General features: G+C 39.8%; 2 protein-coding genes across 2 annotated transcripts in view; both read right to left on the reverse strand.

Moving 5' to 3' along the window:
- Positions 1-7823, reverse strand: part of LOC126366296 (cyclic AMP response element-binding protein A) — a 147463-nt gene extending 139640 nt beyond the window's left edge. The window contains exon 1 of the mRNA XM_050009389.1: positions 7457-7823. Within this exon, the coding sequence (XP_049865346.1) occupies positions 7457-7519 (63 nt within the window). The 5' untranslated portion in view covers positions 7520-7823. The remainder of the gene's footprint in view (positions 1-7456) is intronic.
- Positions 7824-9097: 1274 nt separating this feature from the next.
- Positions 9098-22270, reverse strand: LOC126366219 (TBC domain-containing protein kinase-like protein). The gene is made up of 14 exons (XM_050009248.1): positions 21124-22270; positions 20589-20841; positions 19992-20208; positions 18900-19162; positions 17360-17450; positions 16096-16248; positions 15041-15202; positions 13977-14154; positions 13013-13219; positions 12170-12357; positions 11295-11378; positions 10400-10524; positions 9708-9879; positions 9098-9375 (listed from the first exon to the last, which is right to left on the reverse strand). The coding sequence occupies exons 1-14, from the start codon at positions 21320-21322 to the stop codon at positions 9244-9246; spliced, it is 2424 nt and encodes an 807-aa protein (XP_049865205.1). The 5' UTR covers positions 21323-22270; the 3' UTR covers positions 9098-9243.
- Between the last annotated feature and the right edge of the window lie 86 nt (positions 22271-22356).

The raw sequence follows: 22356 nt of genomic DNA on the forward strand, positions 1-22356 counted from the left end.
ATAGGTAACTTAAAATAAAATTAGGTGGTCTGAACAAGAATCAGCACCATTGAGAGCTCAATGGTTTTAATGCGTCGCCACAGGCGGCACGGATTCCGCGAATTATATCGAGCGATCTGACCAATAAACGCTGCGAATGCTATCTACGTGGATAAACGCTATTCCGGCGAAGTAGTTAATACCATTTGCAGCAAATCTACAATAAGTCGTGCGACTATTGGTCGAAGCCCTCGATATAATTCAAGCCGTAATATTTAAAAGTAATTTCAAATATACTGCACCAAAAATAAAAGAGACTTGGGACATGGCAAATGACAAACTTATCGCGAAATATGAAATGAAGAATTTGATGTTTAACACCGCCGCTGATTGAATTGCTCTAGAGCAATAAGGCCGCCCAAATTGTACTGTTTTCATGTGTTATGTCTGATTGTTGAAATTTTAGTTCTGTGCAATAAAGTATATTTGATTTGATTGATTGAACTTATTATTCTTGTTTTTTTGCCCATTTTGTCTACTTACGCTGGATTGGCAAATTAGATCGCGTTCAGCTGAATATCTTTTCGAGCGTGTAGTGAAGGCTACTAGAGAGAGAGATTATGTCCCTTATAACATGATGGACCAATATATGGGAGATAGAGTGACCACCTGTCACCATACCGTTACTTCCTTTTTTAAATAATATGGGTTTGCTCTTAACCCCATTCTTCCACGAGGTAAAGAAGGGATCCTCATATCAGTCCTAAAATTCATATCATACACTTATGATAATTATAGTTGCCTTCTGATTACATTGTGGCTCTGCCAACCCCATTATGGATTATGGTCGTTTATCTACTTATATAGGTACCTAGATATGTATACTTTGACATACATATCCAAGCCACTATAATTACTTAAAATTTTACGTTTCACAGTTACTTGCATGAAATTGAGATTTGTGTCAAAGTTATGCATATTTATAGCATAGTAACTTGCGATAAGGGTGTATATTGAATGTACCAAGGTCGGTAGAAAATTGCAATTTATTTTGTACGCAGTTATTTTCTGACTATAGAAAATTCTACAGAAATGTAGGTAACTAGTGTGACACGAAATGATAGGAATGTGGACATTATCTATAGTGTGACAATGAATGTTATTTAAAGTGGAATTATGCTTAAAACTCGTTGCATACATAATACTTATTATCAGACTTTCATTTATATACATATCTTTAAAAGATACTTCATTTTAGGTAGTAGATAATTTGAAGTCTTTGGTCATAGGAATTGAATTTTTGCAAGCGCAACATTTTCACTAAGGCCCCTTCTTATTCACTTCTACTTTATTATAAGTTTGTGCTATCACAAAGATTATTAAGGTCTAGCTAGGCGATATATGACCGGTCTAGCATAATTATTGCTAAATTACAATATACACTGGGACATGTCAACGCTTGTGGACTAATTTTCTTGTAGTTTATTCAGATAACCTACAATTTAGGGTCCCTTTTGTATAATTTACTTAAAACTCGTTTAGTAATATTACTTAGTACGATACAAGTAACCTACTCTTATTAAAACGAATTGATCTGGTTTAAAGTTGCGTTGTGAAATACAACTTTATTTTGCGGTTCTCCTTGCTTAATTCAAGATTAAATGGACGTCAATCATATAAACGTTAACCACACCTGTAATATTATAATGTAAGAATACATACAGTCATGCAGTTCAACAGAAACCAACATAGTTGATTCACTCATTCGCAGGCGTGATCTGACCACAGAGTGTGGCTTTGAGACGTCGCGACAATTCGACAAGCACCCGCATACCGCGCGCGACACTCGTTGAACCAATAGAATTTAGCCAATAGAGTGGGTTTATTTATCGCAACGCGCGCGTTAGGCGTGCAGCATGCTATGGCTGGGGATCGTCCGTTCTATACGTAATATATTTCACCCCCTTTGGGTCTTACTTTAGTCAAATAGTCGAAAGTTGGTAGGAGTAAGGGAGCGCGCGCGAACTGTCTGTCTTGCTTGTAAGTGCGTTAAGCAGCACAGGGTAAGAATGAGATTTTTGTATAGGGCTTATTTACACCTACCTGTCAGACAGACTAGGTCACGGTGGTTGCCATGGTTATTCCCTACCAACTCCCGTTTCCCGATCAGATCGTGTAGTCTAATAGTAAATCGGCGAGTCGTAACCATGGAAACCACGATGTCGAGTGAGTTGGTGGGGAGTAACCATGGTAACCACCCGTGACCTTGACGCATCTAGCCTGTCTGACAGGTAGGTGTACTAAGCCCTTATGGAGTATGCCAGTATGACTGTACTTCTATTAAACAGTTACAGTAAAAGCAGGGTTAGAATTATGTGCGCAAATGGTTATTTTTACTAGATATGTAAAAGGTTAATGCCGTTTGCATGTGATGAGATGGTTTTGTTACGAAATAGGCTAGTTTCCAACTAGTCAAATCAGTTACTTTTTACTATACGTCAAAACACGAAACTACTATGCAATTTGTATGAAAAAGCACACTGTGACGTCATAGAAAAACGCGATAAATTGTCGGACATATTTTTCGATTTTTCTTGATTAAAATTCATAAATAAGTTAAATAGAAAAAAAAGTTTTTCGTTAGTTTTAGATCTGTCTTTATTTAATAAAATTTCATAATTTATCTTGAACGTAGTACACAACCCAATTATAAGACGTTCTGCCGAGCGAAATACTTGTTATTCGAACGCCGAACAGGCATGGCATAACGCAAATATGGGTCTTCTTCTTCTTATCGTGTGCGTTGTGAGGTGGAATACCAGCCTCATCAACCCTGGTGTCAGGGTTATGATTGAGCCGTCAAAGGCCCCTGACATGGCTCATGTAACGATTACTCACTTACATCAGTAAATAGTAACCGGGACCAACTGCTTAACGTGCCTACCGAAGCACGGATCATCTTACTTTCGGACAATCAGGTGATCAGTCTGTAATGTCCTAACCAAACTAGGGATCACAAAGTGATTTTTGTGATATCTCCCCACCGGGATTCGAACCGGGGACCTCCGGATCGTGAGTCCAACGCTCAACCACTGGACCACAGAGGCCGTTAAATACCGCCGTTAATATGGGTAACTTAAATTGTTATCTTTTTGTAGTACTATCGATAGCGATATCGTATCGTTGGTGACGTGCGTGACTTGCAACCGTGGGTGAAATAGATAAATAGTTTTTTTTTATATTATTGTAGGAAATATTGCAGAGAAAGTTCGAGAAAAATGAAAATAAATAAGTAATTTTTGGTAGGGAACCTTTAAAAATATATTCGAAAATGCCTAGTTACAATAGGTATTTGTTTCCTCATAAACCACTCAATAATACAAACGAAGTAAAAGATTAAGATAAATTAAGTTCAATTAGTTTAATGGCAACCCTAACGATGATAAGTGGAAACAGTGACTCGTGCTTATACCGGATATACCCACTGACAATTTGGAAGAGGAAATGTACTGTGGTTAGTGAGAAAATATTTGCTCACTTACCATACAGTACGATAGAGGTAATTTATACAAGATAAATTATAAAGTAATGAAGTAGGTAAGTCCCATACATACTTAACCTCACGCCTATTTCCCACCGGGGTAAGCAGAGACTATGGAATTCCATTTGCTTCGATCCTGACATACTTCTCTTGCTTCCTCCACATTCATCAATCGTTTCATACACGCACGCACGCCGGTTCAGAGTAGATCTTACTGAAGCTTTTCCAAGGACATCTCCAATTTGATCAATGTACTCTGCTAACCCTAACACCAACCTTCGCTTTATATACTGCTTTCGTAATCTTATTATCCTTCATCCGGTCTGTGTCCAAACCAACTTAACATTTCCTTCTCAATCTTAGTCACTATATCGTCCTTTACGGGTATTTCCATTAGGCACCCATTCCAATACGCCCCCGTCCAGCACGCTCCCACATTTCAAAATTTGTTTTTTCCTTTCTTATCAGACTGTTTCTCTCAATCTCACACTCAATTTAACACCGCAGTGTAAGTCTCATCTTATCCAGTTTTCACAAGGTCCGCCTACCTCACCTGAAGATTGAACAGGTCCAGTTTTTTATAGAAACGGCTGCCTGTCTGACCTTCGAACCCGAAGGGAAAACCAGTCCAATTACAACAGGTTAATTAAGTAACATACCTCCGAAAATACTCGAGTATGTGAGTAACTATGTTTAAAATTATACATTGTTTTAAGTTTACGCGGCAATCTCATCAGTCATCCCCTGATCATGGCACGTGCAACAGTGTCGAAATATCGGGAGTCTCATATCCCTATTTTAAACGCGGTAAGAACCCGTTATCGGCCCCGATTCCTGTAGACACCGCCTAATTTTATTTTAAGTTATATCCGTCATTTTCATATCCGTCGAAAAGGAAAGAGACGGATGATTCACAGCTCTTAATTTTAGAAAGAATGAGTAAATTAATGAATAACCCGGGCGAATCAAAATGTACGTCACTGGTATGCAATCCGTTTGACGTGCTGTCTACTTACCTGTGTCGGGTTATTGACGGATGTAAAATTTTTAAACGGTTGGTTTAGATTTGTGCTTAAAATTGACGTGTGTTCCATAAATTTTATGCTTGTCGATTACCCGTCCCTTTCCTTTTCGGCGGATAAGAAAATGACAGATATAACTTAAAATAAAATTAGATGGTATTTACAGGAATTAGCACCATTATGTGTTTTAAATATGTTTAAAATTGATCACCTCCTTCTTTTTGCAAGTCGGTAAAAAAGGTTTACGGGTTGACCTTCACCAAGTAGGTAAGGTACAGTTATGAGTAGCGTCATGTAGCCACATTCAAAACTTGTCGCACTAACATATATTTCACATTTAGTGTGACATATAGTTCAATTTGTCATGAAAGTTAATGTGACATGGTACTACAGGGCTCAAGACCGTACCTAACTATTTGAACAAGTTACTTAATACTTTGTTCGTTTAGAGCCAAATACCTCAATTTAGCTGTAGCCTTTTAGAACTTAATTACAACCTTTGAATAAGTAAGAAGCCAAGTATTATTTGTGTTAAATATACGAACAATAATAAAGTTTATAATTATTTCTAGGTAGGTGTATGTACCGAGCTTCAAAACAATACAAGTTTCGTAACTCAACATTAAATTAGAAATGGAAAGGTGAGAAAATGGGACCTTAATTACGTAGCATTTACGGAAAACGGTAACTAGTTTTTTCCTTAAAACTATTTTTGTCGAGAATTTCCTAAACGAATATCAAGAGTCGTTTATTTTTAATGTAGGATCGCTTAGCGCCAAAAGTCAAGGTAGGCACATACTACATATTTGTTATAATCCTAACAGTAAACCTTGTTTACATCAAATAACATAATGTACATAATATAAACTCACGCCTATATCCCAAATGTGATAGTTACATCCATCGTCACATTAGATGCCTAATTTTGTTTTCTTATGTGATTTTTTATATATATATATATATAAAAATCATGTAAGTAGGCATTTGGAAGTCGGAGAACCCTTGAAAAAACAGTTTCTATATTAATAGTTACAAGTTCAGTGTAAATTGCGCTTCCGAGAATACTTTTCTCGCAAATATTTACATCCATTTGTATATCTTAGCATGATTTTAGGATGCCTGTGCGAATCAACGCGATGCGAAATCGGTGTCAATGCTTTACCTCCTTTCATTCTCACCAATCGTATCTACTGCAAGAGAAATGCCGATTAATCTCGGCGCGTTTTTTGTGCGTTCTATCGCAAATAGGAGACGTAAGTTAAATTTAATAAAAAACGCTCGCGGCGCCGTCGGGCCCCTTGGTTCAACGCTCCAGGTCGACGCTCCAGTGTACCGTACGCCGTAACCATAAGAAATGTACGTACGGACGCCAACCTGGCCAAACGTGGAAGCGCGTTGTTCATAACAAATCACAGCAAGCAAACGCCTCCGCAACTCAGCCGGCGTATGCGCCATTAACGTCCGCCAGTGACGTCACCGCATAGCAGAGAAAACAAGTTACAGGTGCCCGAGGTCTCAATGACCTCTCCCGAATCAGCAATTTGGTGTTGGGACTTTTTATTGACAAGCAATTTGAGTGTAATCCGACTCTAAATCACTGTTTTGTTTGTATTGTTTTCCTGTGACGAATTAGGTACCAACACCCGACGATGATTCGATAATTAGAAGGTAGGTAGGTAGTTGACGGTAATCAACACTACACAAAAAGTTTTGTAATTACAGAATAAACAATTCACGCTGTAGTGAAACTTGCCTTATTTGAAGATTGATAGTCTAGCGGTTTAATGTCAATACACCTATTTAGCAGACGGTTGAAAATCAACTTTACGAAATAGGAGATCGGGTGGAGACATTCCATTCCACTAATTTATCAGCTACTATCATTTGAATACCGGTTTCTTTACACAACACAATACAGCGAAGCGAGAAGGAAAACTAATAGAATACAGAAAAACCCGAGCCGTCGTGTTATGATGAACCGCGGGCTATAAAAACATAAAACCAAGGAGGAGTGTATGATCGACAAAAAATTGTTTTGCTTCAATCGCTTGGACGATTACTGCACATAACTTTATCGGATCCCTTTCTATATTTTTTGTGTCTACGAATAGGGTCATCGACCACAAAAGGTTTTTTTAAGGTTCATCTATTATTCGTATCGAGGGTGAGCTACGCTAGACTGCTATTAAGGAGCGTCAAGAATATGTGCTAAGGATTAAAGGTATAGTTATAAAAATGTAATGGCTGAAGTTAATGGTCTTGTATGAGAGCTGAAAGTTGTAACGCCGGTGAAAGACTGCAAGGCCGTGGAGAGATTGATAAGTGAATGTAGCTAGCATAGCGGTCCCACTCTGCTCATACCTGCCGGAGTCTACCTATATTGAAACGCAAACAGGTTTGCTTATTGGAATAGCTATCTAAATACCTACCCAACAGACCAATTAGGTAATCATTACGGATACTGCAAGTTTTCTAGGTCTCTGGACTTATCTTAATGAATACGGCGATTAGTGATTTTTTAATCGGCCGCACGCAGCACATGGCTTTATCGTAAGCCATTGCCATTCGGTTATCAACAGAATACGTACCATTGGATAAACGGAACGATAATAAATAATTGAATGACCAGCACAATTAGAAAGCATGTCGTTGATAGCGAGGGAAATACGAGAATTCGCATCAATCAATCACAGCAATAATGATACACTGAGTGAGGCATTCGTGTTTATTTTCATGCTGCAATTATGGCCGCTATGGGAGGTAGATTACAAAACAAGGCCGGACGGCCAGCCGAGCTGCACGGTATCAATGTTATCAACATTCGACAGCTATCACCGACTTTCCGATTCTAATGAATGTACCTTCCCGTGTGGAAAACAGTTTCGATAAGCGGTATCACGCAAGGTCGACTCACCGGGTCAATGTCCGCATCCCAGACGTCCTTCAGGTCGTTGGAGATGTCGAAGTAACTCTCCATGTCGGGGCCGGTCGCTCCTACGGCCTCCGACTCACTCCAAGAGAAAACTCCTCGAGAAAAACTCGCACAGAACACAAACTGTCACTCTGTCACAATCCTGTCGAGTTCAACTCGGAATGCACGCAGTCAGTATTATTTCACACACTGTGCTACATCACCTGTTAAGTTTCACTATTTACGCCCATTTGTTTTCGCGATTAAATATTTTGAAAAGTTTCACTGCACGCGAGGAATGTTTGAGGTGCGCGAGCGTACGGACGAGCGTGCGCTGCGAGATCCGGCCGGCGAATGCGGCGGCGACTAGCGGTACCCCCCACTCCCCGCTCTCTCCTATCACTAGCTCATTCATAACGTGATAGGGGGTAAGAGCATGACGTCGAGGGGCTGCCCACACACAATACGTCACTAATTATGTGGGTACTTATCTCTCAATGGATCTTCAATGGCAAAGGCAAAACTTGTGTTGCGACCGCGAGCCGTGAGAACTCGCGCTCAATCGCAGCCAAGTAATAACATTTTATAAGTGTCTTTGTTGTTTATTGAATAAGTTCCTCTTACAATACAATATACATTATTCATATGGATTATACACAGTTACAGACACAATTTACCTTATTCACTCATATAGCTCTGGAATGATAGGTAGGTATTAACTAAGTTTATAAACGTATGAGTATGCTTAATAAAATAGCAAATAAAATAAATACTCTTAACATTATTTTTTTTTCATGATAGATCTGATCTGAATATAAAACAAAAGATAATGTAATACAATAACATAAATAATGTCCTACATAAGTTGTCCTTCGAGCCGGATAAAAACACCTTCAAACTGATTAATCGCGTTTATGTTATCTTTCACTATTTATCACAAAATTTAATATGCCATTTCGTTTCCTACGCTTATATAAGATATAATTCAAAGGCTGCGATAACATGGACAAGAATAAATCGATCATCAAATGCGCCGCGCGCGCTATCGTATAACTCACTTTATTTTTTTATGAGAATCGTATTTTTTTCCTTCTTTTGAAAGGATTTATTGCAGATTTGCCGCATATGACATTCACTACTTTACCGGACAAATGGGGAGCGCTGAAAGCTCTCGCTCGGTACAAAATTTAGCATAAGGCCTGAGGGCGCCAAGTTGGCAAGAGCTTCAGGGCGGCGTCTGAGAGTATTTTATTTGAAAGAATTAATCGACCCTAGTGGGTCGATAGCGATTAGCGTTAAACGAGGCACACGATTTGCATCGCTTAACGATCGCTATCAACCCACTATCGCTCGACCGCTATACATGGCGATACAGCTCACCACCTATCACGTTGGGCAAACAGAAAGCTCAGATGAAGTGCGGCAACATAGTTCATCTTGTGGTAGATGTACCTTTGACTAGCCCAAATGGGATTACAGTCGAGTGGTTTTGTTATGTAAATTTATATATAATACATTGACCTAAGAGCATAAATGTAATATAATTTAAAATCTTAGAAACACAAATTTATAGTATTTATTAGTACCCCGCTAGCCTAGAGTTGGTAGTGTGACTAGGGTTCAACGATCCGACGGTGTTACATTGGAAGTTGTATCTGTGCGTCACGCTGTGAAAACTCCGATAGCGCGTTCTAGGCCTGCATTGAATGATGTGCGCACCATCTGTTGCATGTGGACGGAACTAGTTAGTCAACTAGTTGGGCCTGTCAGAGGGTTTTCTTTTAGTCAGGTTACTTGTTGGAAGGTCCGTTCCTCTTGGGTGGTACAGTGAATAGTGATGGTACATGGGTATGTAGAGATGATATTCCTCCATGCAGAATGCATACTCTCGCTACTCCGCACTTCACTAGGTAGTCGCTGAACTGCAAACAGTATAAGAGATTAGAGTATACACTAATTTTACTTACTTCTCATGAAAAAAAAACGACACTTCCGAATTTTTGATCAACAAGACATGAGTTTCATTTTATTTGAATTTGGAACATTAACATTAAGAATTAAAAACCTTTTAATACCCACTGTCATGTAAAACAACTTCATTTTTTTTATATCGAAATAAAATTTTAGGAGACAAGTGGGTACTGACTGTTTCATAATGAAATTCTTAAGACTACTTTGGCTGCGAGTTGTCTTCTGATTTCTAGTGGCTCTGTCGACCCCATTAGGGATAACAGAAGTGAGTTTATGAACGTACCAACTGCGCGGTTTCATCCTCAGCGGAGGCAACGACAACCGTCTTCTTCTGCCGCATGGCCTCTGTCAGCGTCCTGTGCGGATGGGGGCCTAGCGCTTGTAACTCTAGTTGTCCCAGGTGCACTCCGCTATACGGAATGTTTATACTGCCGTCTATGCAGCTCTTCTCGTACCTACAAGGATTATTCAAAGTTAACATTAATCATATCTCAAAACGGTCTCCGTGGTCCAGTGAGTCGAGCGTTGGCTCCCGAACCGGAGGTCCCGGGTTCAAATCATGGGGACACATCATGATTTGTGATCCCTAGTTTGGTTAGGACATTGCAGGCTGATCACCTGATTGTCCGAAACTAAGATCCCGGTTGGTCCCGGTTCCTACTTACTGATGTAAGTTAGTAGACGTTACATGAGCCATGTCAAGGGCCTTTGGCAGCTCAATAGTAACCCTGACATCAGGGTTGACCGGTAATGCACCTCACAACCCACACGATAGGAGATCATATCTCAATGAACAAAGGTTTATATGGTAGGCCGGGTCGAAGTACGAATTACCACAGGAAATTCCACTTGATATCAACTCAGAATCATGGCTAGAATCATCACCCAAAGTTTTCGTTACTGTGTCACTAACAGCCTCTATAACCTATGTTGAAAACGTGCACCTACTAAAAAAATACAAAACTTAACACTTACAGTAAATTAGACCTAATATCGATGACACAGGTTTTATCTTGGCATACGAGCGAGAAGAAGTCAGACAGACTGATCCGCGGACAGATCTCTGTAAATAACACTTCCATCGTTATTTCCACTGCATCCTGAAAACAAAGTAAGTATACAGTGTGTTAGTGACGTCGTAAAAAACACTTTGAGGGATGATTCAGACCATGATTCTGAGTTGATATCAAATGGAATTTTCCGTCGCAACAGTATTAAACGGATAATAATTTAAAAAAACATGAATTTTTCGACACGAAATTCTACTTGATATCAACTCAGAATCATGGTCTGATTCATCCCCCTCAGTATCAGTTACGGTGTCACTAACACCCATACGTTCTTGTATGGCTACATGTCCGTACTTGTACGGGGTGTAAGTGACATCGTAACGAAAACGCAAGGGGGATTTAGGTCATTATTCTGAGTTAATATCAAGTTGAATTTTTTATCGCAAAAGTAAAGAATAGAAAATACTTTAAAAAATCATGAATGTTGCGACGGAAAATTTCATTTGAATTTGATTTTTTTTCATTTTTTTTTTGAATTCTGGCTCATGGTCTGAATCATCCCCCTTAGTATTCGTTACGATGTCACTAACACCCTGTATACATATCGTCACTGAAAAGGCAAAAATAAGTAAGCGCCAAAATGTCATTTCAGGAAAAAGCCGTTTAATGTAGCTATTTCGTTTTTTTATCATAACTTTTTACCAATTTGTTCAATTAAGATGACGTCAACGTAAGATTACACGGTTTTTTATTTGCTATATCTAGCAATAAGTATTATAAAATGGACTGCTATTTTAGGATATTTTGGCGCTTATGTAATTTTGCCTTTCTAGTGACGATATAAATAATAATAAACTTACCATAGGATCTTTGGACTGCGCTTCGTTAGTAAATCGTCTGTAACTAATACTCCTCGGAGAACTTCGGCACATATCTATTGATACCTGAAATAGTGAAACAGTGTTATCAAAGTTATACTCATAAAATGATGATCACGTGTTCAGCGGTGAAGGACAACATCGTGAGGAAACCCACGTTCCCGAGAAATTTTCGGAGGTATGTGATTTCACCTATATCGGGCTGGTTCTCCCTTCGCGGGTTGGAAGGTCAAGACAGGGTTCTGTAAAAAACCTGTCAAATTTTCAGGTAAGTAAGTGGAACGCTAGGGAAATGATAATGACATGCCTCAAACTCAAAAATATCTTTGTTCAGTTGGTAACATAGTTACACTCATGGGCATTATCATGTACACACCCTGTCGCACTATCATATTTGACATTTAATGAGACTTACGGTTGAATTTGTCAAAAAAGTTAATGTGACATGGTTTCAAAGTGTATACATATTAGTACTCGTTGAGGTTAACCTAATCAGCAGCGGTGGGGAGCGGAGAGTTGCCATTCTATACGTAGTATTATTCCTTATTCTGACGGCCTCCGTGGTCCAGTGGTTGAGCGTTGTGCTCACGATCCGGAAGTCCCGGGTTCGAATCCCGTTGTATACTCTAGTTTGGTTAGGACATTACAGGCTGATCACCTGATTGTCCAAAAAGTAAGATGATCCGTGCTTCGGAAGGCACGTTAAGCCGTTGGTCCCGGTTATTACTTACTGATGTAAGTACGTAGTCGTTACATGAGTCATGTCAGCTCACAATCCACACGATAGAAGAAGAAGATTCCTTATTCTACGCCATAGGGCGATGTAAAGGCTGTTTAAATTTAAATGGCGCACCTACCTTAACACATTCCCCGATGTCAATCTCAGGTAGATCTGAGAACAGTAATATACATTCGTTGAACCCCGATTCGAGCAACGTATCTCGCAGTTGCCTTAATATGCCTACCCCCATGAACAGAGGTAGTGATGGGCCTTCGACCAGCAGGGCATCCCAAAGATGAACGATTTTATGTAGGGGAAATACATCTGTAACAAAATAAAAGACTTGAATTTTTTGCAACAAACTTTAAAACCTGGAAGTCTTTACAGTTTAGATGGATATGATGGATCGTGTGGTGATAGAACACCAGTCCGTTGCCAAAACAGATGGTCTATTATGCCTGCATGCCCACACCTGGTGGACATAATCTATCAGCATGTAGATCAGCATAGAATAATATCTCGAAAAGAACGGACACTCTTCACCTCGCGCCAATTCACGAGCTAGAATTACCTCACCCCCGCTGGGTCTCGCTTTAGTTTAAATGGCCGTAAGTAAGGGAGCGTGCGCAGATTGACTGTCTCTCGCGCATTTACGCGGTAAGGTGGCACACGGTTTCTGGGCTGTCCTATCAGTACTTGCTGGGGAAGTAAAGCTGCTAAAATATTCTATGTTTTTCCTTCCTTCCCATTCCAGAGATATGAAAACATGACAAAGAAGGAACGATGCGGAGAAGACTACCAGTCCATCGCCTGTATCACAATAGAGGATTCCTGAGTCGCAGCTGAACGTAAAGCAGCTGAAGACTCCATCTTTGAACCAACTCACATTTTTATATTTAGAATTTTCTTCGGAACCTTGGACATTGGCAGAATCAGCGTTTCTGAATGCAGCCATAAAATTAAAGTTGAACCAACTCACGCGAGAACATGGTGAGGAACCAGGGTATAGCGAAGAGCTCCGGCACGAAGTTGATGTCGTGGAGATGCGTGGCGAGCACCGGCTCGTGGAAGGCGGTCATCTGCCAGAACTTGGCCAGGTACTCCTTGATCACCGCGCTGTTGTCCTTCAGGAAGAACTTGTGAAGGAACTTCGGCACGAATGCGGAGAGACACGCGAACGCACGAGCTGCAAGAAAGAAATGTATTCATAGTACCCTACAGAAAGCAACGCGCATCGAGTCTTGGTGAAAGATAATCGGCTATAATGTAGTATGATTAGAGTGTCGTCTCTTTCGTACTAAGCTGAAGTTTCGGCTTTGTGGAGCTCTCTCTCTGTCATGTGACGTTTTATCACAGTCTTTCTCTCGTTGAATAAGTTCGTAAGAATACGGCCGCCTTTAACATAACACATCACGACTATATCCCAATGAGGTAGTCAGAAGTACATCCATCGCAAGATGAACTAAGTACCCACACCTCACTGAGCTTTCTGTTAGACCAACGTGATAATATCGTCATCTATAATGATCGAGCCAACTGCGTTGGTGAAAACTGTACTTGAGATAAATTTAGAAGTCATAAGAGGTGAAGTACCAACCTCATCAACCCTGGTGTCAGGGTTACTATTGAGCCGCCAAAGGCCCCTGACAAGGCTCATGTAACGACTACATACATACACCAGTAAGTAGTAACCGGGACCAACGGCTTAACGTGCCTTCCGAAGCACGGATCATCTTACTTTCGGACAATCAGGTGATCAGCCTGTAATGTCCTAACCAAACTAGGGATCACAGTGATTTTTGTGATGTGCCCACCGGGATTCGAACCCGGGGCCTCTGGATCGTGAGACCAACGTTCAAACCACTGGACCACGGAGGCTGTAACTCATTGGTGCAAGTCCGGTACATCTGCATTGTGGAGCTGAAGATGAATAGTCCACTTACCCTCATTACAGAAGTTGAGGTACAGGAACGGCGCAGTAAGAGAGTCCAGCCCTTGCCAGTACACATATTGAGGGTTAGTTAGCAACCATGCCTTCAGTAACCGCTTGAGCGCGCGGTGCCCAGCCGAGCCACATAGCAGCCAGCAGTACTGATGACAGCGAGGGATGTCCACGTCTATCTGATAGAGACAGAACACTTGACAGTTGATGCCAGAGTCAATTCAAATACCTCAGGCCTGGACTGAAACGTGCAATCGGCCCTTAAAACACACATCATTTGACACAAACGACATTTGATAATCGGCCCTCTACGTGAGAGGGCCGATGGCCGATGATCGTCTCTCAAATGCCCCGACGGGTTTCAGTCTACCACAGCTTGTGGGATTCAGTTTATACGTACATTTATGTTCTTAAAAAAGGATTTGTATAACCAACGATTGACGAATATGGAGGAAGCAAGAATCTAAGCAAATGTAAAATAAATTGCAGCGTCCAAAACAAACAAAACACAATCGCATTTTATTTCTTCCACCGTCATCAATCTCGTTTATTAACCTGGTATATCTTTAAAACGTGTTATGTACGTACTTTGTAGGACAGTTATGTTGGATTAGAAGTCATAATCCCTTGTCCGTGAATTAAGATATTCCAGGTCAAAGATCTCTAAATTGCTCTATATGACTGGAGTTATTAGTGGAGTTACATTTTTGGTCTTGGGGGTTATTTTTCTCTTCTTCTAACGTGTGAGTTGTGAGGTGGATTACCAACCTCATCAACCCTGGTGTCATGGTTATTATTGAGCCCCCAAAGGCCCCTGACATAGCTGAGGTCACTACTGTTTACTTACGTCAGTAAGTAGTAACCAGAGAATATTTAATCCATTCAGTTATTGACTACTCTCCCATCCCACTCGTGTCAGAGAACTGCGGGGCGGAAGGCAAAAGGGAAACTATTGCCCTGTTTTTCCCTAAAAAAGTAGCATGGAGAATGCTACACCGACAAGAGTGTGGCTATTAAATTAGTGATGATGAATCGTTATTGAAGCAGCACCGTGCTACTTTTTACCTGACGGTCAGTAGGTGTTGGTGTTTCCTTATCAATCCTTTCGTACTGATCCTCTATATCACCGACAACGCCCAGTAGAGCCGCCCACACGTCTCCACGGACCAGCGGCGGTATGTCTATCTCGGCTTCCGCTCGAATGTATGGTGCTGTGTATGGGTAGCCCTGAAATATTTATCATTTTTAAAATCACTGTGGTCCTGTGTGTGGCTTGCTTCTAAACGGGTAGCACCGTTAAACGTTGACCATGCCTCTTATCATTTATCAGCCCAAATTTGGAATATACATAGTTACGAGCTTATGTTAGGTTATTGTTTAATTTTCAAAGATCTTCTTCTTCTAATCCTTTTATCCCTTGTTGGGATGTAGGTCTCGAATAACAGATTTCCACTCGCGATCTTTTGCAGCCTCTGTAGCTTGCTCCCATGATATGCGGAGAGTTTTTAACTCTCAATCTCTTTAACGTTTTTTTTTATTTTCAAAGATAAAATTATTAATGTGTATTTTAGGTACATTTATATTTCAATGTTATAGTTGTAAATTGCGCCTCGCTAAATTGTACATTTGAAGTTAAATCAGATAAAACTCAATTCAATGAGAGATTTTCCAGGCTACGTTCGTCAAAACAAAATAGATGGCGTTGAAAAGATTTCACTTCTTTTAACCATGTAATTTCGTGGATAACAGAAACATGCATCTTCAGGGAACGTACCGTGGAAAGTCCTTCATTAAATATTAATGAGTAACTGAATCAACTCTCGACTTGAGCCCATAAAAAGTTACTGTTTTAGTCTACGATTAACAACTTAGCCGTTTTGTATCAAAAGTTAGACACAATAATGCAAATATTTGAGTCACAATCATAAGCAATTCAAATAGGTTTATTTTTTAATCGAATTGAAATAGATGAGTTGGCGGAGAATTAAAAAAAAGCAAATATATTCTCTGCTAACTTGCCAACGAAATAACCATTAACCTCCAGCAGCCCAGAACCCCAGACACAACAATTTAAAAGGTCAGTTAAAAGGTAAGACCGGCCTTAAGACCTTAAAACTTACATGCAGAAGCCGTTGGAACCACAACAGCCTATAAAACTGGTACTCGGTGTCCCTCTCCCTGATGATTTTGGGTAGAGCTACTGCATCGTAATCTTTCCTTCTCTCGTGCATGAGAGGGTAGTAGTCGTGAGCCGAGACATGTGCTAAGCGAGCCTTGAAAATAATTTAAAATATTTATATACAGACGCAAAGTAGAACCCTTGCCCAGAGATACGGGTGAAGACCTCAACGGTTGCAGAGGCGAAGATGGGAGCCATCGGCACGGCAATGCAGGACGGAAGTCACAGGGACTGTAACCTGGAACCTGACAGAGGGCAGCAGTAACTGCCAGTAGTATTCAGTGGCGGAGGACAGGAGTCCTAGTATGGCTTTGTAATAGACTACTCTGGGCGCCATCCTACTCGCGTCAGACAAAGTACTGCGGGGCGGAAGGCAAGAGGGAAACCACTGCCCTATTTTTCCCTAAAAAAGTAGCATGGAAAATGCTGCACCGACAAGAGCGTGGCTCTTAAATTGATGATGATGATTTATATACAGACTGGGAGCCACTTTACTGTTTTTACGGCCTTACCAGATAAGGAGTAACGGAGTGCAGTAACGGCAAATCTTTTATATAAATACTGTACCGTATCTCTTAGGAATAACGATCCCTGAACGGCATGAAGTAGTGCTGTAGTATTGATCTCTTGTGAAGTGATGATATGATTATCATTAAACGCTGTAAAGTATGAGCATATAACCACCAAGAGTGGCTCATGCCTTGATCTTCTATCGTGTGTGTTGTGAGGTGATTACCAACCCCAACAACCCTGGTGTCAGGGTTATTATTGAAACGCCATAGGCCCCTGACATGACTCATGTAACGACTACGTACTTACATCAGTAAGTAGTAACCGGGACCAACGGATTAACGTGCCTTCCGAAGCACGGATCATCTTACTTTTGGACAAACAGGTGATCAGCCTGTAATGTCCTAACCAAACTAGGGATCACAAAGTGATTTTTGTGATTTGTCCCCACCAGGAATCGAACCCGGGACCGGATCGTGAGCACCTCAGTCAACTCCTGGACCACAGAGGCCGTCCGTTCAGACGCTCCGATAAAGAAAAGATAAAAAAAGGGAGCGTGGGTGGACCGGCTGCCTCTCTTGCACACATGTGGTAAGGTAAGATTTTCTGTATTATCAAATCAATATATATATATTGTATATTTGATATATATATATTATCTGTGAATTAAAATAAAATTATATGTGTGAACATACCTTGAGCAACCCCAGGCTATATTTAGCTATGCGCCGGTCGTACAGAGCTGGTGGCTTCCCACCGACCGTGCATCCATCCAATAGGATAGCTCTGGGAACAGAAATCAAAATATTTAATATCAAAAACTTTGTATATATTCCATTACAGGTTATCCATACAGATGCTATGGCAAAAGTTCTTTTCAAAAGTTATATGTTCACGCCTAAACTGCTCTGGATTTTGACTTTAATAAAACTAAATGACAATTATTCTAGGTAAAAACTTTGAATACTTTCCAGAAACCGACATAGTGATAAAGAATAATATAATAAGTACTATATTATAAATTAACGGTAAATCTTCGCCTCGAACCAATTCATACCAAGCACCAAGCTACATTTATGTCACCTCTGGGTCTTACTTAGGTCTAATGGCCGTAACCAGGTCCAGTGGTTGAGTGTGCTGCTTACGACCCAGAGGTTCCGAGTTCGAATCCCGGATGGGACAAATCACTTTGTGATCCCTAGTTTGGTTAGGACATTGCAGGCTGATCACCTGATTGTCCAGAGGTAAGATGATCCGTGCTTCGGAAAGCACGTTAAGCCGTTGGTCCCAGTTACTACTTACTGATGTAAGTACATAGTCGTTACTTGAGTCATGTATGTCAGGGGCGGCTCAATAATAACCCTGACATCAGGGTTGATGAGGTTGGTCATCTACCTCACAACCCACACTGGGGATTGCGCTCGGAGTGATTGTCTCGCTCGCACCTACGCGGTAAGGCGGCGTTATATTGTATGTGTACTTGACCATAAAATTAAAGCCACTATACGATCATTATCTAATATAGATAGTGATTTTATTTATCTAATGATTTTATTTATTAATATACTTAATAGTAGTTACATAAATAAATAAAATAAAAACAGCCTTTACTATTAATTACTTAAATCTAATGGTTAGTCGACGTCAGCGACATCGACACCCTCCTCGTCAGCTGTCCCAGGGCTTATACTGTTGACGACAGGTCGACATGGCAATCGGGGCATGAGGTGAGCCGCGGAGGCGGGGTCGCCCCGCACACCCGCACAGTCCCCGCGGCGTCTTAGTCTTAGTGTCGCACGAGTCCGTATCGACCGCGTTTATCGATTATAATCTCGCTCACATAATTTATTACTATTGTGTTTTAAAAATGGCTACGGTTGCATCTTCGTCGCGTGTTCAATAATAAATGCAATTTTGTCAGTCACGGCAGAAAACTGGAGCAATTTCGAAAAACATGTCCAGAACCTTGAAAATGAATATTGGGAAAAAGACATGGGAATGGAAAATGAAATGGAAGATTTTATTATAAAAGTCGGAGATACCAGTGACGAAGATTCTTTAAGTTTTTGTAGCGATACGTTAGATGATTCAGATTAATAAATATTAACTTAAATGAAAATGTGGTATTATTTTATTCACATTTTGTTACATACTTACATAATAAAAATATATCGATATTGAAAACGTCACGTTACTAGAGAATTGCCATGTCGACCTGTCGTCTACATTACTTACATAGGCAAAGTCAAAATAGGCGGTGTATTCTTGATAAGGCAGTTTTTTTTCAACTCCGCCTGTATGTCACCGCCAGCCAACTGCCACCAATGATACAGATATTGCAATTTACATCCCAACAGGCCCCTAGCTCTCTTCACTTCAACCAACTCTTTGGTTTCAATCTTAGAAAGATCATCTACTAATTCTGAGAAACTGGCCCTCTCACTCGGATATATTTTGAGGCATTTTTCTATCACATTCCTTAGGTTTTCCGGTACTTGCTGCAATAAGAAAATTGAAAAGTCGTCTTTAGTATATTGTCACGTTAAAGTGATTCTGATGTGATTTTCTTCAACTAAACCCTTTATTCTTTCCTACTAAACCTCAATTTTCTTCAACTAAACCTCTATTCTTTCCTACTAAACCTCCATTTTCTTCTACTAAACCTCAATTTTCTTCAATGAAACCTCAATTATTTTCAACTAAACCCCAATTTTGTTCAACTAAAGTTTCCGGTTCCGGCGCTGCGAGAAACACTGTGTCATATCGCTCCACAAAGTTTTAATTTTTCAAAAAGGTGCTTACATTGTTTTCACTATAAGGCAATGATACGGACCGTTGAATTAACAGAGGCTAGCCTCCTCCTTCAGTGGCCTTGAGGTTTAAATTACCACTAAAATGAGTGCAGAAAGCAACGGGAGACTACTGCACTATTTTTCCCAAGAAAACCGCATGGATATGATATGGGCGGTCCACGCAAGTGGAAAACCATAACCTATGGCTGCGATCCTCAGCAGTGAGGGAATGACGAAGAAGAGCCTCCTCCTCAACCCTTAATACAGTGGCACTGAAGTTTATCCATTAAAATATGTAACTAGACAGGCCAACATTATTGGTAAATTAGAAAAGAATTTGCAAATAATTAAAACATATAATACTGGGTTCTTACTGCAAGTACTATGTGCGGTTGTATTATGTGTTTTAATTATGATAATAACCACGTAAACTTAAATTTGCAAATAATAGATTGTGGTGAAAAATTTGTAAGCTTCAAATAAATTCATTAGATGTCAGGTAGGTATATTAGGTTTTGAAGTGTTTAGTCTTTACCTTATAGGCTTCAAACAAGTCATGTTCCCTGGCTATCCTCTCAGCTGGATTAGCAGCGTGGACAAGGGTCAATATCCTCCTCAATATAGGAGCTGGCTTCAAGTTTTGCCATAGTTTCCCAATACATAACTCCAGAAGAATAATGCCAAATGTCCACACGTCCCCTGATGGTCCACCTCCATTGAGGATTGTTTCTGGACTCAAATATTTTGGTAGGCTGAAATGAGAAAAATATTGGTTTACTGTGGTTCTATTTATTTATGATTTTTATTGATGTTTTGTTTCAAACTACCTTAAAAAAAAGCAAACATAAAAGTAAAAGGAAGAGCATAATATCAACAAATTTCAAATAGCAATCCCCCCTGTCTGAATCATATGTTCATATGTGTGTCATCATGAACAGCCATATGACGACCACTGCTGGGCATAGGCCTCCCCCAAGGATCTCCACAACGATATGTGTGTAAACAAAAATTATGATAGGATTAAATTAAATTCCAAGATATTACTTTGTACATAAGTATAGTTCGTACTTGTTAAATATATAGGGTATGTCTTCTCTGATAAAAAAACACATGTGTCTTTGTTTTAACTTACCCAAGAGGGAAAGTTACCTCGCTCCCGGCTCCAGTCATAAAATACATGCCATAGTTGAAAAGTTTAACTCTCCCATTGCTGTCTAAGAGGATGTTATCATCAGATAGGGTTCTATGTGTGATGTTCTCTTTATGAAGGAAAGCTAAAGCATTTGTAACTTGTTTGGCTATATTTGTCACCTCTTCATAACTGAATTTTGACTGCCATTCATTCAACGGCTTCCCAATCACTTCAGCCACTACTATTATTCTTTCTGGAAAATTATTCAAGTTAAATCACATTGTTTTTTTAAAGAAATAGTTTTTGCTAGGTTTATCCCTATTTTATATTTAGGATTGCAGAACTCAACCTATAGATATTTAATAAGTGTTCTGTAAAAGATGAAAATTACGTAGTCGAATGAATCTTTGTTTGATATCATACATAGCTTTTTCTCATTTCAGCCTATCATAATGGTAGTTTACTAATCATCCTTTTGAATAACTTTGCAGCTTACGTGTACGGATTTAGTTCAAAATATTTTCCATAAACTTACCATGTTTCCCGCGTATAATATCCAAGTACGTACACAAATTGGGATGTTCAATCGTCAGAAGCCGCTGCGCTCTGCCTAGGATGGTCACAGAGCTTGGAGTCAGAGGAAGACCATTGCTCCCACAAGTCTCCCCAGGGTGGTTCTTCGCGAAGAAAGTACATGCGGCGAATTTGTAATCTTCTTCGTTATCATCGCTCATTTTTCTTGTTTCTATTTTATACAAAACTTAAAATAAACTATCAAAACAATGTTCTGAAAAAGGGGCGACTGACGTGTTATAAATATAAATTAAACAGCACACAAAACACATACGGTTTCTTCTAAAATAAAGACTCTTCAAACTGGCCGCATTTTCAATCTGATTTCACTCATTCGCGAGGCCTGTGTTGCTATAACGATTATTCGAAATATTTGGAAATATTCGAGTCGAAAAAAAATCCTTTTTTTTTTTTTTTTTTTTTTCTCTTTGGCGTCATGCGACTTGCATATTTGCCATTAAATGTAGATTTGAATGTAGAGGATAAAGACTTAGGAAACGTTTATGGAGATAGGAATTTGGATAGGAACGAAATTTTGAAATAAAGGATCATAAGGTAAGGTAAGGAATATCAATATACTTACACATATAAATAGGTATAAAATAAACATATATTTAACTATAATTTTATATTATTTACTTGAATAAATGTGGCTAACAACTTATATATTTGAGGATCATTAGAAGCAAGTAGGACCGAAATAGATGTAGGAAGAGGGACTTTTTGTAATAAAAGATTTTTAAAAAGAAGGGAGTTGTCATGTAGAGGGCAAGCCAGAAAAATGTGGTTAACATGACCAGTATCCAAACCACATTCACAGTCGCCACTTGATATAACGCCAATCTTTGCAAGGAAAGAGGCACAGCATGTATGACCGAGCCTCATACGTATGAGGCAGGACGTTGCTCTCTTGCCAACTTTAACCCGGAAGAACCAAGGCTTGCTTAAAATAATTGGTTGAATTGATGAATAAAATTTACCTTTGGTCTGAGAACTCACTGCCCATTCATCCCCCCAATATTCATGAAGATATAAGCTAGGTAAATTAACTAAATCATGGGTGTAGTTTTTATATGTAAATAAGTCACCACTATCCACAGCCTCCTTAGCAAGAAGGTCGGCTTTAATATTGCCAGGTATTTTGCTGTGTCCAGGGATCCAACATGTAACGAAGCATTTCGGACCAACGAGCCTT

The sequence above is a fragment of the Pectinophora gossypiella genome, chromosome 4, assembly GCF_024362695.1.
Source record: "Pectinophora gossypiella chromosome 4, ilPecGoss1.1, whole genome shotgun sequence".
NCBI lineage: Eukaryota > Metazoa > Arthropoda > Insecta > Lepidoptera > Gelechiidae > Pectinophora > Pectinophora gossypiella.

Bases quoted from the DNA above. Each gene is read 5' to 3' on its own strand.
- LOC126366219 (XM_050009248.1), bottom strand. From the start codon at position 21,322: ATGAGCGATGATAACGAAGAAGATTACAAATTCGCCGCATGTACTTTC. The intron at 20,842-21,123 runs GTAAGTTTATGG...ATAATTTTCCAG, and splicing joins TATTATACGCGGGAAACATG to AAAGAATAATAGTAGTGGCT. The intron at 11,379-12,169 runs GTAGGTGCGCCA...TCACTATTTCAG, and splicing joins ACATCGGGGAATGTGTTAAG to GTATCAATAGATATGTGCCG.